Source organism: Symphalangus syndactylus, chromosome 18, assembly GCF_028878055.3.
Source record: "Symphalangus syndactylus isolate Jambi chromosome 18, NHGRI_mSymSyn1-v2.1_pri, whole genome shotgun sequence".
Lineage (NCBI taxonomy): Eukaryota > Metazoa > Chordata > Mammalia > Primates > Hylobatidae > Symphalangus > Symphalangus syndactylus.
The window spans coordinates 14,390,187-14,405,628 of NC_072440.2; the positions used below are offsets into that span (position 1 = coordinate 14,390,187).

Here is a 15,442-nt window from a genome sequence, read left to right on the forward strand (position 1 = left end):
AGTGGCGCAATCTCGGCTCACTGCAAGCTCCGCCTCCCGGGTTCATGCCATTCTCCTGCCTCAGCCTCTCCAAGTAGCTGGGACTACAGGCGCCTGCCACCACGCCCGGCTAATTTTTTTTTTTTTTGTATTTTTAGTAGAGACGGGGTTTCACTGTGGTCTCGATCTCCTGACCTCGTGATCCACCCGCCTCGGCCTCCCAAAGTGCTGGGATTACAAGCGTGAGCCACTGCACCCGGCGAAGTATTTCTTCTATAAAAGTATTTAGGCCGGGCGCGGTGGCTCACGCCTGTAATCCCAGCACTTTGGGAGGCCGAGGCGGGCGGATCACGAGGTCAGGAGATCGAGGCCATCCTGGCTAACACAGTGAAACCCCGTCTCTACTAAAACTACAAAAAATTAGCCGGGTGAGGTGGCGGGCGCCTGTAGTCCCAGCTACTCGGGAGGCTGAAGCAGGAGAATGGCGTGAACCCAGGAGGCGGAGCTTGCAGTGAGCCGAGATCGCGCCACTGCATTCCAACCGTCCAGCCCGGGCGACAGTGAGACTCTTGTCTCAAAAAAAAAAAAAAAAAAAAGTATTTAATCTCCTTATTTCCACTGATGGTGGTGGAACTGGAACTGTTTCTTTGTAAAACAAATCAAGAAACAAAAAGTTATCTACAATTAAGGCAATTAACCTCTTTCAGCATTCAGAACATTAGATGAAGATCTGAAGTACAGATCTTCATCTAATGTTCTGAATCTAAAGTACAGATGTTGAACCTGGGCAACATAGTGAGACCCCGTGTCTACAGAAAATAGAAAAAAGTTAGCCAGATGTGGTGATACATGTCTGTAGGCCCAGCTACCCAGAGGCTGAGGTGGGAGGATTGCTGGAGCCCAGGAGTTCGAGGCTGCAATAAACCGTGATGACGCCACTGCACGCTAGCCTAGGTGAAAGAACAAAACTCTGTCTCAGAAAATATACGCATAATACAATTAGTAAAATATAGATACTGCTGCTTCTCTATTTCCATGACCAGGAACAAAAACATTTGACAAGAGTTTGAAAACTTTTTACTGGTCTCTAGAAGGAAAAGGAATAGGCTGCCACAGGAAAGGAAAAGAGAAAACCATAAAAGCTGGAGGCCTGCTTTGAACAAGTCATCTGAGCAGAATCAGACAGGTGGCACCCACATCCATTTAGTCAACCGATATTTACTAGTTACTGTGTATCAGGTGCTGTTGCAGGCACTGGGGAGACAGCTGTGAACAAAACAAAATGCCTGCCTCAAAGATACTTCATTTTAGTTGGGGAAGGCAGATAATAAATAAGGTAAATTAGTAAACTAATTATCCAGTATAGAGAATATTAGAAAGTAACAAGTTCTATAGAGAAAAAAAGCAGGGAATGGAGATGGTGAGTGGCAGGGAAGTGGTTAGCAATATTAAAGAGTCATCTGGGAAGGTCTATTTGAGAAGGTAACATTTGAGCAAAAATTTGAAGGAATAAATGGAGCAGGTCATGTGGACAGCTAAGGGAAGAATGTTCTTAGACATCAGCAATAGCAAGTGCAAAAGGCCCCGAGGCCAGAGTGAGCCTAGCATGGATGGAGAATAGACTGTATGCAGCAGTGGCAGGCACAGGGCTAGGAGACTGGTCACGATCAAGGTGAAAGACAGAGATGATGATTGGGCCAAGGTGAGAGGATTTGGTTGTGCAGACAGAATTTGCTGACAGGTATGGGTGTGAAGGAAGAGATGTGAAGGGGATGGCTCTGTGGGTTTTGACCTAATCAACTAGAGTAATAAGAGCTGCCACTAACTGCGATGGAGAAGACCACAGGAGGGAACAGGTTTGGAGGGCAGGGGAGAAGTTTGCTTTGAGATGAGTTTGAGATAATGTATTAGACACCCACATGGAATTGTAGAGAAAGCAGTTGGACATTTGAGGTTAGAATTCAGGAGACAGGTTAGAATTATTGGTAAGAGGGCGGGAGCCATCAGTATTTGGGTGGTATTTAAAACCCTGAGGCCAGATTTAATCACCAAGGGAGTTGATTAGATAAGCACAGAGCCCTGAGGGCACTGCAGCCATCCAAAGTTGGAGAGATGAAGAGTTCTCAGCAGACTCAGAAAAAGCAGGGGCTGAGGGGAAGTAGACTGTGTCCCCCTACAAGTCACAAAGCAGTATTTCAAGGAGGAGGGAGTGACCAATCCCAAATACTCCTTGCATAGGTCACATACATGTGGACTGGTAACTGAGCACTGGATTTAGTAACAGAGGTCACCGATTACTTAGAAATATCCAAAAGAATGTGTTTTATTTATTCTGAATACTGTTAATCTTTTCCTCCAAGTCTTTTGTAAAACAAATAGAAAACTGTAACTTACTTGATTGTAATTTTTTTCTAGTTTTCGTCCTGCCCCATTCTTTGTTTTAGATGAAGTGGATGCAGCCCTAGACAATACTAACATAGGCAAAGTAAGTTTCTGCTTTTCATTTTCAATAGATTGTCTACAATTCAAGGATCATGTGAGGCAAGCAATGGAAAATGCTCATTAAAAATCAGTCCTTGGGCTAGGCGCGGTGGCTCACGCCTGTAATCCCAGCACTTTGGGAGGCCAAGGCAGGCAGATCACGAGGTCAGGAGTTTGAGACCAGCCTGACCAACATGGTGAATCCCTGTCTCTACTAAAAATACAAAAATTAGCCGGGTGTGGTGGCGGGCGCCTGTAATCCCAGCTACTCGGGAGGCTGAGGCAGGAGAATCACTTGAACCCGGGAGGCAAAGTTGCAGTGAGCCAAGATCGTGCCACTGCACTCCAGCCTAAGCGACAGAGTGAGACTCTGTCTCAAAAAAAAAAAAAAATCAGTCCTTGGCCAGGTACCCGTGGCTCAGGCCTGTAATCCCAGCACTTTGGGAGGCTGAGGCAGGTGGATCACTTTAGGTCGGGAGTTCGAGACCAGCCTGGTCAACATGGTGAAGCCTCGTCTCTACTAAAAATACAAAAATTAGCTAGGCGTGGTGGTGGGTGCCTGTAATCCCAGCTACTTGGGAGGCTGAGGCATGACAATTGCCTGAACCCAGGAGGTGGAGTTTCCAGTGAGCTGAGTTTGTGCCACTGCACTCCAGCCTGAGCGACAGAGACTTTGGGAGGCCAAGGCGGGTGGACTGCTTGAGTCCAAGAGTCTGAGACCAACCTGGGCAACATAAGGAGAACTTGTCCCTACAAAAAGTTTAACAAAAAAATTATCTGAGCATGGTGGCACACATCTTTGGTCCCAGCTACTCAAGAGGCTGAGGTGGGAGGATCACCTGAGCCTGAGAGACAGAGATTGCAGTGAGCCGAGACCATGCCACTGCACTCCAGGAAAAAAAAAAAAATCAGTCCTTTTGAAATCTAAGCTAAATATCTAAAACAAGCTGATTCAGGGTAGTTTTCTTTTTTTTTTTTTTTTTTTTTTTTTTTTGAGACGGAGTCTCGCTCTGTCGCCCAGGCTGGAGTGCAGTGGCGCAATCTCGGCTCACTGCAAGCTCCGCCTCCCGGGTTCACGCCATTCTCCTGCCTCAGCCTCTCCGAGTAGCTGGGACTACAGGCGCCCGCCACCACGCCCGGCTAATTTTTTGTCTTTTTTAGTAGAGACGGGGTTTCACCGTGGTCTCGATCTCCTGACCTCGTGATCCGCCCGCCTCGGCCTCCCAAAGTGCTGGGATTACAAGCGTGAGCCACCGCGCCCGGCCCGATTCAGGGTAGTTTTCATTCAAGGCTTAGAGGACCTTCCAGAGTTGATGAGAAATCAACATGGGGGTCAAATGAGGATCACTGTACTTGATCAACAATGTTACTGCTGGCATAACAGGTTTCTCACCAAATCTAGATATTGGGAATTAGAGACCCCCTAATAACAGGCCCAAGAGTACCATCTGTAAATAAATTCCAAGAGAATTAAAGTTTAAAATCCTACTTTCCCAGTTTTTTTAAAAATTTTAATCTATTTATTTGAGACCAGGTTATGAGACTGGCTAATTTTTGTGTTTTTGTTAGAGATGGGGTTTCACCATGTTGCCAAGGCTGATCTCAAACTCTTGGGCTCAAGAGATCTACCCACTTCAACATCCCAAAGTGCTGGGATTACAGGCGTCAGCCACCACGCCAGCCCTACTTCCCAGTTCTATCAAAATGTATCCAATAATTTACTGTACTTGAGCACGATCCTGTTTTCAGTCTTTGAGAGAATGAGAGAACTAAGGAACAGTTTCACACTTAAGAGGTAAATTTTAGTCAGTACTCAAGGATCAGTGGGTAGATACTCAGAGCCCACACATCTTGACGGTGACTAGATTGAATTTTGGACATGAGAGTGGGGTCTGCTATGGAACATGAACAAAGGATGGAGGCAAATCCTGGCAGTGCCCGACACTGCCCAGGGGAAGGGTAGCACCGGCCTGCAGAGTTCCCAGTATCATGGTTCTGCTACTGGGGCCATTCATTTTGGAGATGGGTGAATTAGGTTCTCCTGGTTCTGATTCCAGGCCCATCCATCTTCTAGAAATGACCAGGCTTTGCATTAACAGCTGCTTACAGGGTGGCTGCTCTGGTCATGCTGAGAGATGTATTTCTCATCATTTATTTATAAATTGGCATTCTGGGCCAGGTACGATGGCTCATGCCTGTAATTCCAACACTTTGAGAGGCCGAGGCGGGAGGATCACTTGAGCTCAGGAGTTCGAGACCAGCCTGAGCAACATAGTGAGACCTTGTCTCTATTATAAAGAAATTTAAAAAATAAATAAATACATTGGCATTCTGGTTTATAACCTAGTCTTGTGAGTGATGTTAAGGAGCCCATGGCTGAGAGATGTTTTCAGTCTCGGGGTACCGCCCAGTAGGTTCTGCACCTCCGAAGCTGACCTCCTTGATTTCTTACTCTGTTGAGTCTCACATGAATTGCCTGGGTAGCTGCAACCTGAGGTGCCTTCTGATGGCATGAATGTAGTCTTTGAGCATTTCTCAAATTGTATTCATCTGAGAAAATCTCTTGAAGGCCCTGCATTTTTAACATGGCACAGGATACACAAGAGTATCACATCAACTCCATACCCCCAAAAAGTCTCTGCCAGAAACTTCATGGTAGCTGGGTAAAGGAAACATAGGAACAGAAGAACATCTTGAGTTGTCTCTTGAATGCCAGCCAGTGTGCATCAAATGACTGGACTCCATGGCTGACTCATTTGGGAGAAATCTCCCCTTAGGAGGATAATTTTGGCACTTTATATCCCACATTCTGTAAGGGGAAATCCTGGTGGCTATCTTTTTCTTGACTGCATTGAAGGTATTTGTTTGAGGAAGAATTAGACGTTTGCATTGGTGGCATCTCCAGGTACTAGGTCTTACTTAAGACTCTTACTAGTACCCATCCTATGTATTAAAACCTCTTAATTGCATTATCCCTTTTGAGATGTATCTTTCTGACACTCCGTTGCTGAATTGAGTACGAGCAGTTATGTAGTATGAAGAACTATGAAGCACCCTCCACTCCCTCTTGTGATCAGGGTGCCCAATAGGTAACTCTCCAGGAAAAACGCATGCCCTGCATCTTCGCATCCTATCTCCCCTTCTTTTCCTATTATGGGCCCAAGACCTTTTTTCAGCCCTGTCATAATGGCTACTACCATTGCCTCTAATGCTGGAAGTTCCTTCTGTGAATTCAGCCTCTTAGAGCAGTTTCTTTCCTTTCTTACGTAAAACATGGCCACTCATTCCTCAATGGAAGCTGCCATTCCTACTTCCAGAGCTTGTGTCCACAGGATCTTTGGTGCACATAGAGAAGACCCATTCTAGGCCCTCAGAGAAATCCCAGGAGTTGGCATTACCTTTGTTAGACTGTTGGTAGTTTTTCTCTTCTTGGGGTTTATCACTGTCCTAGTTCTGAGTGGTTTGTTCACCAAGACTCATCTCTATTGAGTCCATTTTGCACTTCTCATTTCCTTGGAATTGAGCTTCCTTAGGGAACCAGAGTTCACCTCTAACCAAATGACTTGATTATGGATTACGAATACATACATAATTGCCCTGTTTTTTTCCTTTCAGGCTTTGAGTTGGCAAAATAGGAAGATGGAAATTATTTTGGATTTTTGCTGTTGTTGTTGTTAGATGGAGTCTCTCACTCTGTCGCCCAGCCTGGAGTGCAGTGGCAATCGGCTCACTGCAACCTCCACCTCCTGGGTTCAAGCGATTTTCCTGCCTCAACCTCCCGAGTAGCTGGGATTACAGGCACCTGCCACGATGCCTGCCTAATTTTTTTGTAACTTAGGCTGGTTTTGAACTCCTGACCTCCGGTGATCTGCCTGCCTCAGCCTCCCAAAGTGCTGGGATTACAGTTGTGAGCCACTGCGCCCGGCCTGGAGGTTATAAGTTTAAATACCAGCCCTTTTTCACCCTCAAAAAATACTTTGAGTGGTAGTTTTTTTCTTGTTATAAAGGCTGATTGCCTATTCACATCACAGTATCTTAAGTTGGAGCTTTATTCTTTAAAGTGTTCTTAAAGTTTTAGATCATAGGTTTAAAGAAGTTTATCTCATTTTAGAATCTGTTTCCATTTCTGCAGTTGTTGAGGATTTATTGAATTATTGGAAAGGTGGATAAGTCCTTGTCACCTTAACTGACCAGACTCAGAGGCATGCAGAATTACTGTCCCCAGAGCCCAGACAAGGCCTTTCCTTCCTAGTGAAATGTGTGTTTTTATTTCTTCCAGGTGTCAAGTTACATCAAAGAGCAAACTCAAGACCAGTTTCAGATGATAGTCATCTCCCTAAAAGAAGAGTTCTATTCCAGAGCCGATGCACTGATCGGCATCTATCCTGAGGTAAAGACAATCAGAGGGGAGAGGAGTGTACCCACTGCCAACTTTCCTTAGTACCCTGACAGCCACCGGGCTTTCCTTTTATAATTAAAACTTCCAAATGGAGTCTATGGCTGAAATGATTTTTTAATCAAATAAGATTAAAAGTAACTACTAGTGTTTTCCTAGACAATACATAGAGATTGAAGATATATTTTAAGTGAAAAAAGCAAATGGAAAATTGCAGAACAGTAAGTAGGATAGTTTTGTTTTGTGAAATAATAGTCCATGTTAATTTACACGAAGTTAACATTATACTTATTTCTGTAGTGTTTCAGTGTTTTAAGCAAAAACAAATGCACTGTGGTAGAGCAAGGAACCATTTATCCTCCAAAAGTATCAGAGGACAAAACAAAGAAATACACTAGAAGTTCCAAGTTGTACAGTAACTTCTAAAATGTGAACACACCTTTCTCAAGCCATTGAAAATACTAACCTGAACTCATGGAGTAGAGCCACTAGTTCAGGTCATTTGGTTTTGGACAGTTAGGATTTACTTCCTGAATTTTCCTTTAAGCAAAGATAAAAACTTACCTTCCTGTGCCTACAGAATGTTAGGGGACCACCTAGAAATATAATGCATGAGTAATGGTAATGGAAATTCTCATACCAGATAATACCAAAAAAACCCACAACTGATATAAATGCAGATATCTTATTAGGTTGAAGAAGATTCCTTTTGAATGCAATTCTAGACTCACTAATCGCTCTTATTTTACTTTAATAATACTTTTTCCCTAATTAGGGGAACTTTTAACTGTCTTCTCTCCCTTTTAGTACGACGACTGCATGTTCAGCCGAGTTTTGACCCTAGATCTTTCTCAGTATCCAAACACTGAAGGCCAAGAAAGCAGCAAGAGACACGGAGAGTCCCGCTAGAGGCAGTCCTGCAGGGGTCACCTGATCACTGTTCAGTTCCCACTCTAATACTCACACGGCTCTTCCACAGGAGACTTCTGGAGCAAGCAGGACCAGCCTGGTGCACCCTTTAAGAGAAACCTTAGTCGTTCTAGCCAAAGAGGCTGTGGCTCACTTTAGTTGAGTGTTCAGACCCCATTCTAGTAGGGAAAGTTTTCAGTGAGAGCTAGTGTTAAATGAGTTTTTAAAAAACAAACAAAAGGTACAATTTTGTACTATAATTCTAACTTCTATTTTGAAATAAGCTAGTCTGGTTGGAAAAATTTTGAATTCGGCTTCATCTTCACTCTGATCTTGCCTTGCACCCAAGTAATCTTGAAGGGAACTTCTCTTGGTTTTTAAACATACTAGTTATAAGATTGTTAATAAACTGTTGAACCTGGCTTTTGGGAAATTGTTTCAGAGAAACTGTTAGTATTGAAAATATCAATAAAAAATGTTCTAATTTCAAATGTCTCCAATGTAGAATTTTAGAAGCCAAAAATATTTTAATGGTGAAACTGAATTATGTCTCTTTCAATGCAATCTGAATTTTTCTAAATAGAATTTGTTCCAGAAATATTGAATACAGAGTTTCTCAAGTGACAACTGACTTCTCCACTTACAAACGTTGTTATGTGCAGGAAAGCTGCACTTTCACCACTTCATTTCCACTTCAAAATGCAACAAGACAGGCCGGGAGTGGCAGCTCACACGCTGGTAATCCCAGCACTTTGGGAGGCTGAGGCGGGTAGATCACTTGAGCTCAGGAGTTCGAGACCAGCCTGGCCAATGTGGTGAAACCCCATCTCTACTAAAAATACAAAAATAGCCAGGTGTGATGGCACATGCCTGTAATTCCAGCTACTCGGGAGGCTGAGGCAGGAGAATCGCTTGAACCCAGGAGGTGGAGGTTGCAGTGAGCTGAAATTGCGCCACTGTACTCCAGCCTGGGTGACAGAGACTGTCTCAAAAAAAAAAGGAACAAGAAAATTCTGAGGTGGGCTTCCACTTCAGACTGCTTTGGGCCCAAGTGCTAACCAAGGAGTAGCCTCCTGAGTAAATGTATCCGTTTTAACAACACTTGATTCATGTACTAACAGAATGCACTCTGTGAGGAAGAAATTAAATCTCAAAAAGATTTGGTTCCTTCCCGGAGGGGACTTCCAGTACGGTGAGATAGCTGACCTCTATGAACTGCAGACAGCAGAAGCCACTCTATTTGTCCTTCTCTTTCTTTTTTTGACACGGAGTCTCGTTCTGTTGCCCAGGCTGCAGTGCAGTGGCGCGATCTCTGCTCACTGCAACCTCCACCTCCTGGGTTCAAGCGATTCTCCTGCCTCAGCCTCCCAGGTAGCTGGGACTACAGGCACCTGCCACCGTGCCCGGCTGATTTTTGTATTTTTACTAGAGACAGGTTTTCACTACATTGGCCAGGTTCGAACTCCTGGCCTTAAGTGATCCACCTGTCTCAGCCTCTCAAAGTGCTGGGATTACAGGCGTGAGCCACCGCGCTTCGCCGTTCTCTTTCATAACTTTGACTTATAGACTGTCAGTGATCCCACCAAGTTCAGTCATTTCTGATACAGCACAGCATACCCAGTAACCTAATTTAAGGGCCACAGCACATATTCAGGCTTTGTTGAGATAGTAAGGAGGTTCTTAGCAGGTACTTGTATAACTATTTAAAATGTAACCATTTTATTTTATTTTTTATTTTTTTTAGATGGAATTCCCTCTGTCGCCCAGGCTGGAGTGCAGTGGTGCAATCTTGGTTCACTGCAACCTCTGCCTCCTTGGTTCAAGTGATTCTCCTGCCTCAGTCTCCCAAGTAGCTGGGATTACAGGCGCACGCCAACAACCCAGGCTAATTTTTGTATTTTTAGTAGAGACAGGGTTTCACTATGTTGGCCAGGCTGGTCTCAAACTCCTGGCCTCAAGTGATCCGCCCCCCTCAGCCTCCCAAAGTGCTGGGATTACAGGTTTGAGCTACCTGCCTTGTCTTAAAATGTAACCATTTTAAAATGTAATAGCTATTCTAGCTTGAGGCAGTAAACAGCAGGGCCAACTTTGTTGCCTCCTGATGTGATGTTTCTCACTGACTAAACTATACACAAGCAAGTGCACTATGCTGGAGTTGCCTCTAGTCTATCAATCGGATTGGAATAAACTTTACATTCTACAGTGAGCATACAACAGAACTAGATACATCCGACTAGATACATCCATGTGGTGCAGCAACATGGCTGCGTCCTCCAGCAGAGCACACAAAGCTTTTCTTAAAAATGGGCTGTAATGAGCTTTACACCCTACTGCACAGCATCCTCTATGCTTGTAATTCTGCTATACCCTGTGTCTGGCCAGCTCTCAGATTCAGATATTCCCTGACTGCACTTACTAAATGACATTAAAAAAAAAATGTATAATGTTTGCTTTTTAAAACATTTAAATACATTCAAGTAATCATTTAGTTGATTTCACAGTTGGGTGGCAACTCAAGCTAAAAATTCTCACTAACATTCTAGCAAGCCTTGGCGTAACTAAAGAAACACTGAGCACACAGGGTTGAAGTTAAAATTTTATTTATGGCTGGAGCGGCATAAAAGATTTGTTTTCCATGCTTCAAAAAGAAAAAAAAAAAAATGTTTTCAGGGCTTCTCTCCCTCCCTATGCATTCTACCCTTCTGTTTCCTATTCTTAACTTTCTCTGTACCTATGGGAGTCATCAATGGGGAGTGTTACAGGGCGTGGCAAGAAATGTCACATGGAAGATAAGTGGCCTCAAACTGAAACCAAGCAGGGCTGTTTGTTTCCAAAGACAACCCTCCACTGTAGGGCCGCTCATGCACCGCCACGGAAGCCTCTGCCGGGTCACAGTCAGAGAAGCTCCCCGGGCACCAGCAGCGCACTCAGCACAGCCATTTCATGTGGGTGAACCTGAGAAGGTTTAAAGTGTTGCAGGCCCTTTTCAAGTTTTGCCTCCCTCACTCTCTGCAAACTCCCTTAATGTGGGCCATGGAAGAGAATCTTAAGAGACAATAACAGAAAGACTGGATCTTACCCCAGAGAATAAAGACTTGCAAAGCCTGGAATTTGTAATGTTTGAAACCTGGTCTTTCGAACTTGTGCTATCTCGGTTGTCAGTCCTACAGTGGCCCTGCACAACGCTGGCCTGAACTTCTGAAAAGGGCCTCTGCCTCCTCCGATTTCAGTTCTTAGCAATATCAGACCTGTGTTTCTTTGGAACAGAAGTTACTAAAACAACCTAATTCCAAAGAAGCCCTTTTGATCCAGCTGTTCTCCCTAAAAACATTTTCACTAGCTGATTCACTCTTTACTATTTAACAGTGGAACAAACATACCTTTAAAACAGACCTTTAAAATGCTTTGTATAGTAACATGTTTCCACATACAAATTATAAAATGTGTTTATTTTGCCGGGCACAGTGGCTCATGCCTGTAATCCTAGCACTTTGGGAGGCCAAGGCGGGCGGATCACCTGAGGTCAAGAGTTCGAGAGCAGCCTGGCCAACGTGGTGAAACTCCAACTCTACTAAAAATTTAAAAATTAGCTGGGCATGGTGGTGGACGCCTGTAATCCCAGCTACCCGGGAGGCTGAGGCAGGAGAATCACTCGAGCCCAGGAGGTGGAGGCTGCAGTGAGCTGAGATTGCGCCACTGCACTCTGTCCTGGGTGACAGAGTGAGACTCTGACTCAAAAAAAAAAAAAAAAAAAAAAAAAAGTGTCTATTTCGTATTTTCTCTTTGGCAACTACTGTTGCTTGGACAGTCTTTACTCTTCCCCTTTTATTACGAAAAATACCACCTTGACAAAAGAGAGCCTGTCAGATGGGAACGGGAACACCAGGTCCACCCCTTCCCACGGATTCTGGCCCCTGAGGTAGCTATCCATCAGTCCTTGCAAAGTCCACCTGAAGTGCGTCTGCGTCACCTCCTGCACAGTTCAACACACAGGGGAGCCCTCTCACCCAGCCTTGAGGGCCACATGCCCATGTGGCTCTCTTGGTGTATGTGGCGGTTTCGCAATCAGAGATCACGTGGAGTTCTCCACACATTCCTCTTCGTTTGGGCACTGTGGTTACAGAAGGCTAGTTTTCAAGTTGCAGGTTTTACTGGTTTTAAAGATTTCAAGACCCTCCAGCATCATCTGTTTAAATAAAAGAACGAAATGCCCAAGGGTTAAAGTCCAGCTAAAAGAAGTTATGTGCAATAGATTTCTATTTCAGAAACTGCTTTACAATTGTTCTTATGTACGGAAGATTTTGAAAACCCCTCCACAATGGAAACAGTAGCCACTGTCTGGAAATGACCTTGTGTAATTATCAATACTATCAGGGGATCGAGCAAGTGATGACATTACATTTGCAATGATCTGTGGGAATCTCAATCCATGAACATGGATGCTCTTTTATTTCTTAGTGGACTGAGAATGGGGCAATTTCAACAAACATACAGTGAGAGCCTGTCGGAGGTATGGAGAAGAATAAGCCTGTTGATTCCTCTGGGCTCCCCAGGCTTGGCTTCTCTCACCCACATGCAGGACAGGCCAAGGCTTTCTGTACAACAGAGGCCAGGAGCTTCGCCCTAAGGAGACATGCCTGGGTGGGGAGAGCCGGGGCTGCAGGTGCAGGTGATGGTGTCTAGGGGCACAGATCTCACAGGTATTGAAGAAAACCCCTGCCCAATGCTCCATAGCAGGGTCTACCAGGCAGTAGGCCCTGCTCCCGATGTGCACACCAGTCAGAGGTAGGCCACGGGGGGACAAAATCTATGTACACGCAACAGCAGCAACAGCAGAAGAAAGCCAATCTATTGAGAATAATCGCCCGGGCCTTCGTTCTTGTCAGCAGGCACTGGAGAAGCCCAGATATGCAGAAAACAAAACAATGAACATGAAAGAAACTAGTGGAAAAGAACCACCTACCCCAGAGGAAACAGTTCACAGAACACCAGTTTTGTGTTTTCACTTATATGATGGTTCTACTAGCTGAACTCACAATCCAAATATTTGCAAAAAGATTTCAAACAGTTTGATCCAAAACAATATCAAAATCGAATTCTCTAAAACGTGTGTGCCTCCAAGTGCACTTGAAGTTGTATAAAACTATTATTATTATTTTATCTTTTTTGAAACGGAGTCTTGCTCTGTCACCCAGGCTGGAGTACAATGGTGCGATCTCGGCTCACTGCAACCTCCACCTCCTGGGTTCAAGCAATTCTCCTGCCTCAGCCTCCTGAGTAGCTGGGACTACAGGCGCCCGCAACCGCACCCAGCTAATTTTTGTATTTTTAGTAGAGACGGGGTTTTGCCATGTTGGCCAGGCTGGTCTCGAACTCCTGACCTCAGGTGATTCACCTGCCTCAGCCTCCCAAAGTGCTGATAATACAGGCGTGAACCACTACGCCTAGCCAAAGTTGTATAAAACGAAATGAAAGGATGTCGAGTCTGTGACAGCTGCCCCTCACAGCTCTCCCACAAGGACCCCCACATCAGCTCACTCATCTTCCCTGCCCCTGGACGGCAGGAAGCTAGGGCACCCCCACCCCCTACCGCCAGCCCTCGCTTATGCTATAATTCACTCTGCAGGTGGCCCTTTTAGAGCTGCCTTATTTTACTTGACTAAATTTGCACTCACTAAGAATCTTTATAACATGTACTGTTGCACATGGTCCCTGTGGTGTTGAAGGAACATGTAGGGACATAATACTGCTCCAGCACACCCACTGAAGGATTTAAATGTTAAATGAAGAGGTAACTGATAAGCTGGATGCTTCATAGCTCTCAGAAATTTTGGGTGGACTGCTATATAGGTATTTAAGAGTGTTTTACTTTGGTTTACTTATATAAAGTACTAAATATAAACTCCTATTATACGAAAATCCTCTCTCCCAATGTTTTCAGGAATGTAGTAGAGTCAGATAACCAGGTTGACTTCTGTCTCCAGAGTTCTCACAGACTTACAACAACAGATGCTCTGAGAAAAGGTAACTAAGAAAAGAGCTTGGCCGGGCGCAGTGGCTCACGCCTATAATCCCAGCAGTTTGGGAAGCCAAAGTGGGTGGAACACAAGGTCAGGGGTTTGAGACCAGCCTGGCCAACATAATGAAACCCCATCTCTACTAAGAATACAAAATTAGTCGGGCATGGTGGTGTGCGCCTGTAGTCCCAGCTGCTCAGGAGGCTGAGGCAGGAAAATAGCTTGAACCCAAGAGGCGGAGGTTGCGGTGAGCCGAGATCGCAACACTGCACTCCAGCCTGGGCGACAGAGCAGGACTCTGTCTCAAAAAGTAAAAAAAAGACATCAGAGAAAACTTAAAAGACGGTGGAAATCAATCCAGGCAATCCCAACTAGTACAACTTCCAGAAAAGGAGAACAGAGAAGATGGAAAGAAGAAATAAAGACAATCACAGACTATTCCAGAACTGGAGAAATGGAAGAGGAAAAAGAACATGTGAGTAAGGCAGGTATTAAGTTTTCCACCTAAATACATCCTCACTGAATTTCTAATCAAGGGAAAAGAGGATCCTAAAAACTCCCAGCAAAAAAAGCAACGGGTACCTTCAAATCACTGGGAACAGGTTCCCATCAGACCCTCTTCATAGGAAACCTGGTCTTCAGACAGTGGAGTCCGGGGGAATCACAACCGAGAACCCCATGCCAAAACTCGCGCGAGCATGAGTATGGCACAGACACCTGCAGACATATGGCCCTCAGGAGGCGACCCCACACTGGGGTCTGCAGAAGCAGCCCCAGGAGGTACTAGCAGGATGGATGGGGGGCCAGAACAAGGGAGACCTGGGCCTCCATCTCAGAGAGAAGGAGGGAAGCTCAGGAGGCAGCATTCCCCAGCGGAGCCGACCAGGAGAAGGTGTCCTGGGAGATGTGGAGTGGCAGGATGAAGAGAATGCATACTTTAAAAAAAAAAAATTTCTTCTTCAGTTCTGAAAGCTGAGGGAATGCATACGTTTAAGAATATTGGGAAACGTTAGTTTTTGGAAAACAAAGGGGAAAGAAGAACCTAAAAGCGCCTCAAAAAGTAAGAAGTAACACAAATGTCTTCAAGCCCCAACATTAAACAATAAAAAATGGGAGAATGGAATGTAAGAACAAGCCACATTTGACCCTGACATTGAGAACACATCTGCAGCTGGCACAGGCGACGTGGCACTGGGCCCACGGCCACAACACACATGCTGCAGCTGGCACAGGCGACGTGGCACTGGGCCCAGGGCCACGGCCACAAGCTGGCTAAGCAGGAAAGAACACTGGCGCTGTTTTCATCAAGTAAATGCTTTTGTTTGCCAACTTTTACAATCAACCTACAGACGGACTGGGGGTCTCATTTCCTTTCCGTCCTGTCACCACGGAGACCAACAAAACGGGGAAGCCAGCGGGCTAGGGGGTGGGATACGCAAGCGGGGGCCCATCCAGCCCAGGCTTCGTGTTGAGAAGTCTGGCTTAAGTATGTTATTTAAAGAATGAGAAATAACACACAGCACTACGCAAACCTGGGAGGAGGAGAAGGGGAGGAGAGGGAGGGACCGGCATGAAGGAGCGAGATCGCCCTTCATAGTGTCAACAGAGAGGCCTATTCAAATACACTGTTGAGATAAACAGTTCATCACTTAAATAAATC

General features: G+C 45.0%; 2 protein-coding genes across 20 annotated transcripts in view; one reads left to right on the top strand and one right to left on the bottom strand.

The window, feature by feature from the left end:
• Positions 1-8,256, top strand: part of SMC1B (structural maintenance of chromosomes 1B) — a 67,998-nt gene extending 59,742 nt beyond the window's left edge. For 2 of the 4 annotated variants that reach the window (XM_055254116.2, XM_055254118.1), the window contains 3 exons: positions 2,395-2,464; positions 6,740-6,850; positions 7,664-8,256. In XM_055254116.2, the coding sequence (XP_055110091.1) occupies positions 2,395-2,464; positions 6,740-6,850; positions 7,664-7,765 (283 nt within the window). In that variant the 3' untranslated portion in view covers positions 7,766-8,256. Of the gene's footprint in view, positions 1-2,394; positions 2,465-6,739; positions 6,851-7,663 lie in introns of those variants that run through there. The other 2 variants (XM_055254119.1, XM_063622893.1) reach the window with 2 other exon arrangements.
• Positions 8,257-10,348: 2,092 nt separating this feature from the next.
• The window catches only part of FAM118A (family with sequence similarity 118 member A), a 30,580-nt gene continuing 25,486 nt past the window's right edge, over positions 10,349-15,442 (bottom strand). For 9 of the 16 annotated variants that reach the window (XR_008652686.2, XR_010116988.1, XR_008652684.2 and 6 more), the window contains 2 exons: positions 14,365-14,717; positions 10,349-11,951 (listed from right to left, as the gene is read on the bottom strand). Coding sequence is in view for 7 of the 16 variants with exons in the window: in XM_063622940.1 (XP_063479010.1) it covers positions 11,932-11,951 (20 nt within the window). In the remaining 9 variants the exon portion in view is untranslated. The remainder of the gene's footprint in view (positions 11,952-14,364; positions 14,718-15,442) is intronic. The other 7 variants (XM_063622940.1, XM_055254133.2, XM_063622945.1 and 4 more) reach the window with 1 other exon arrangement.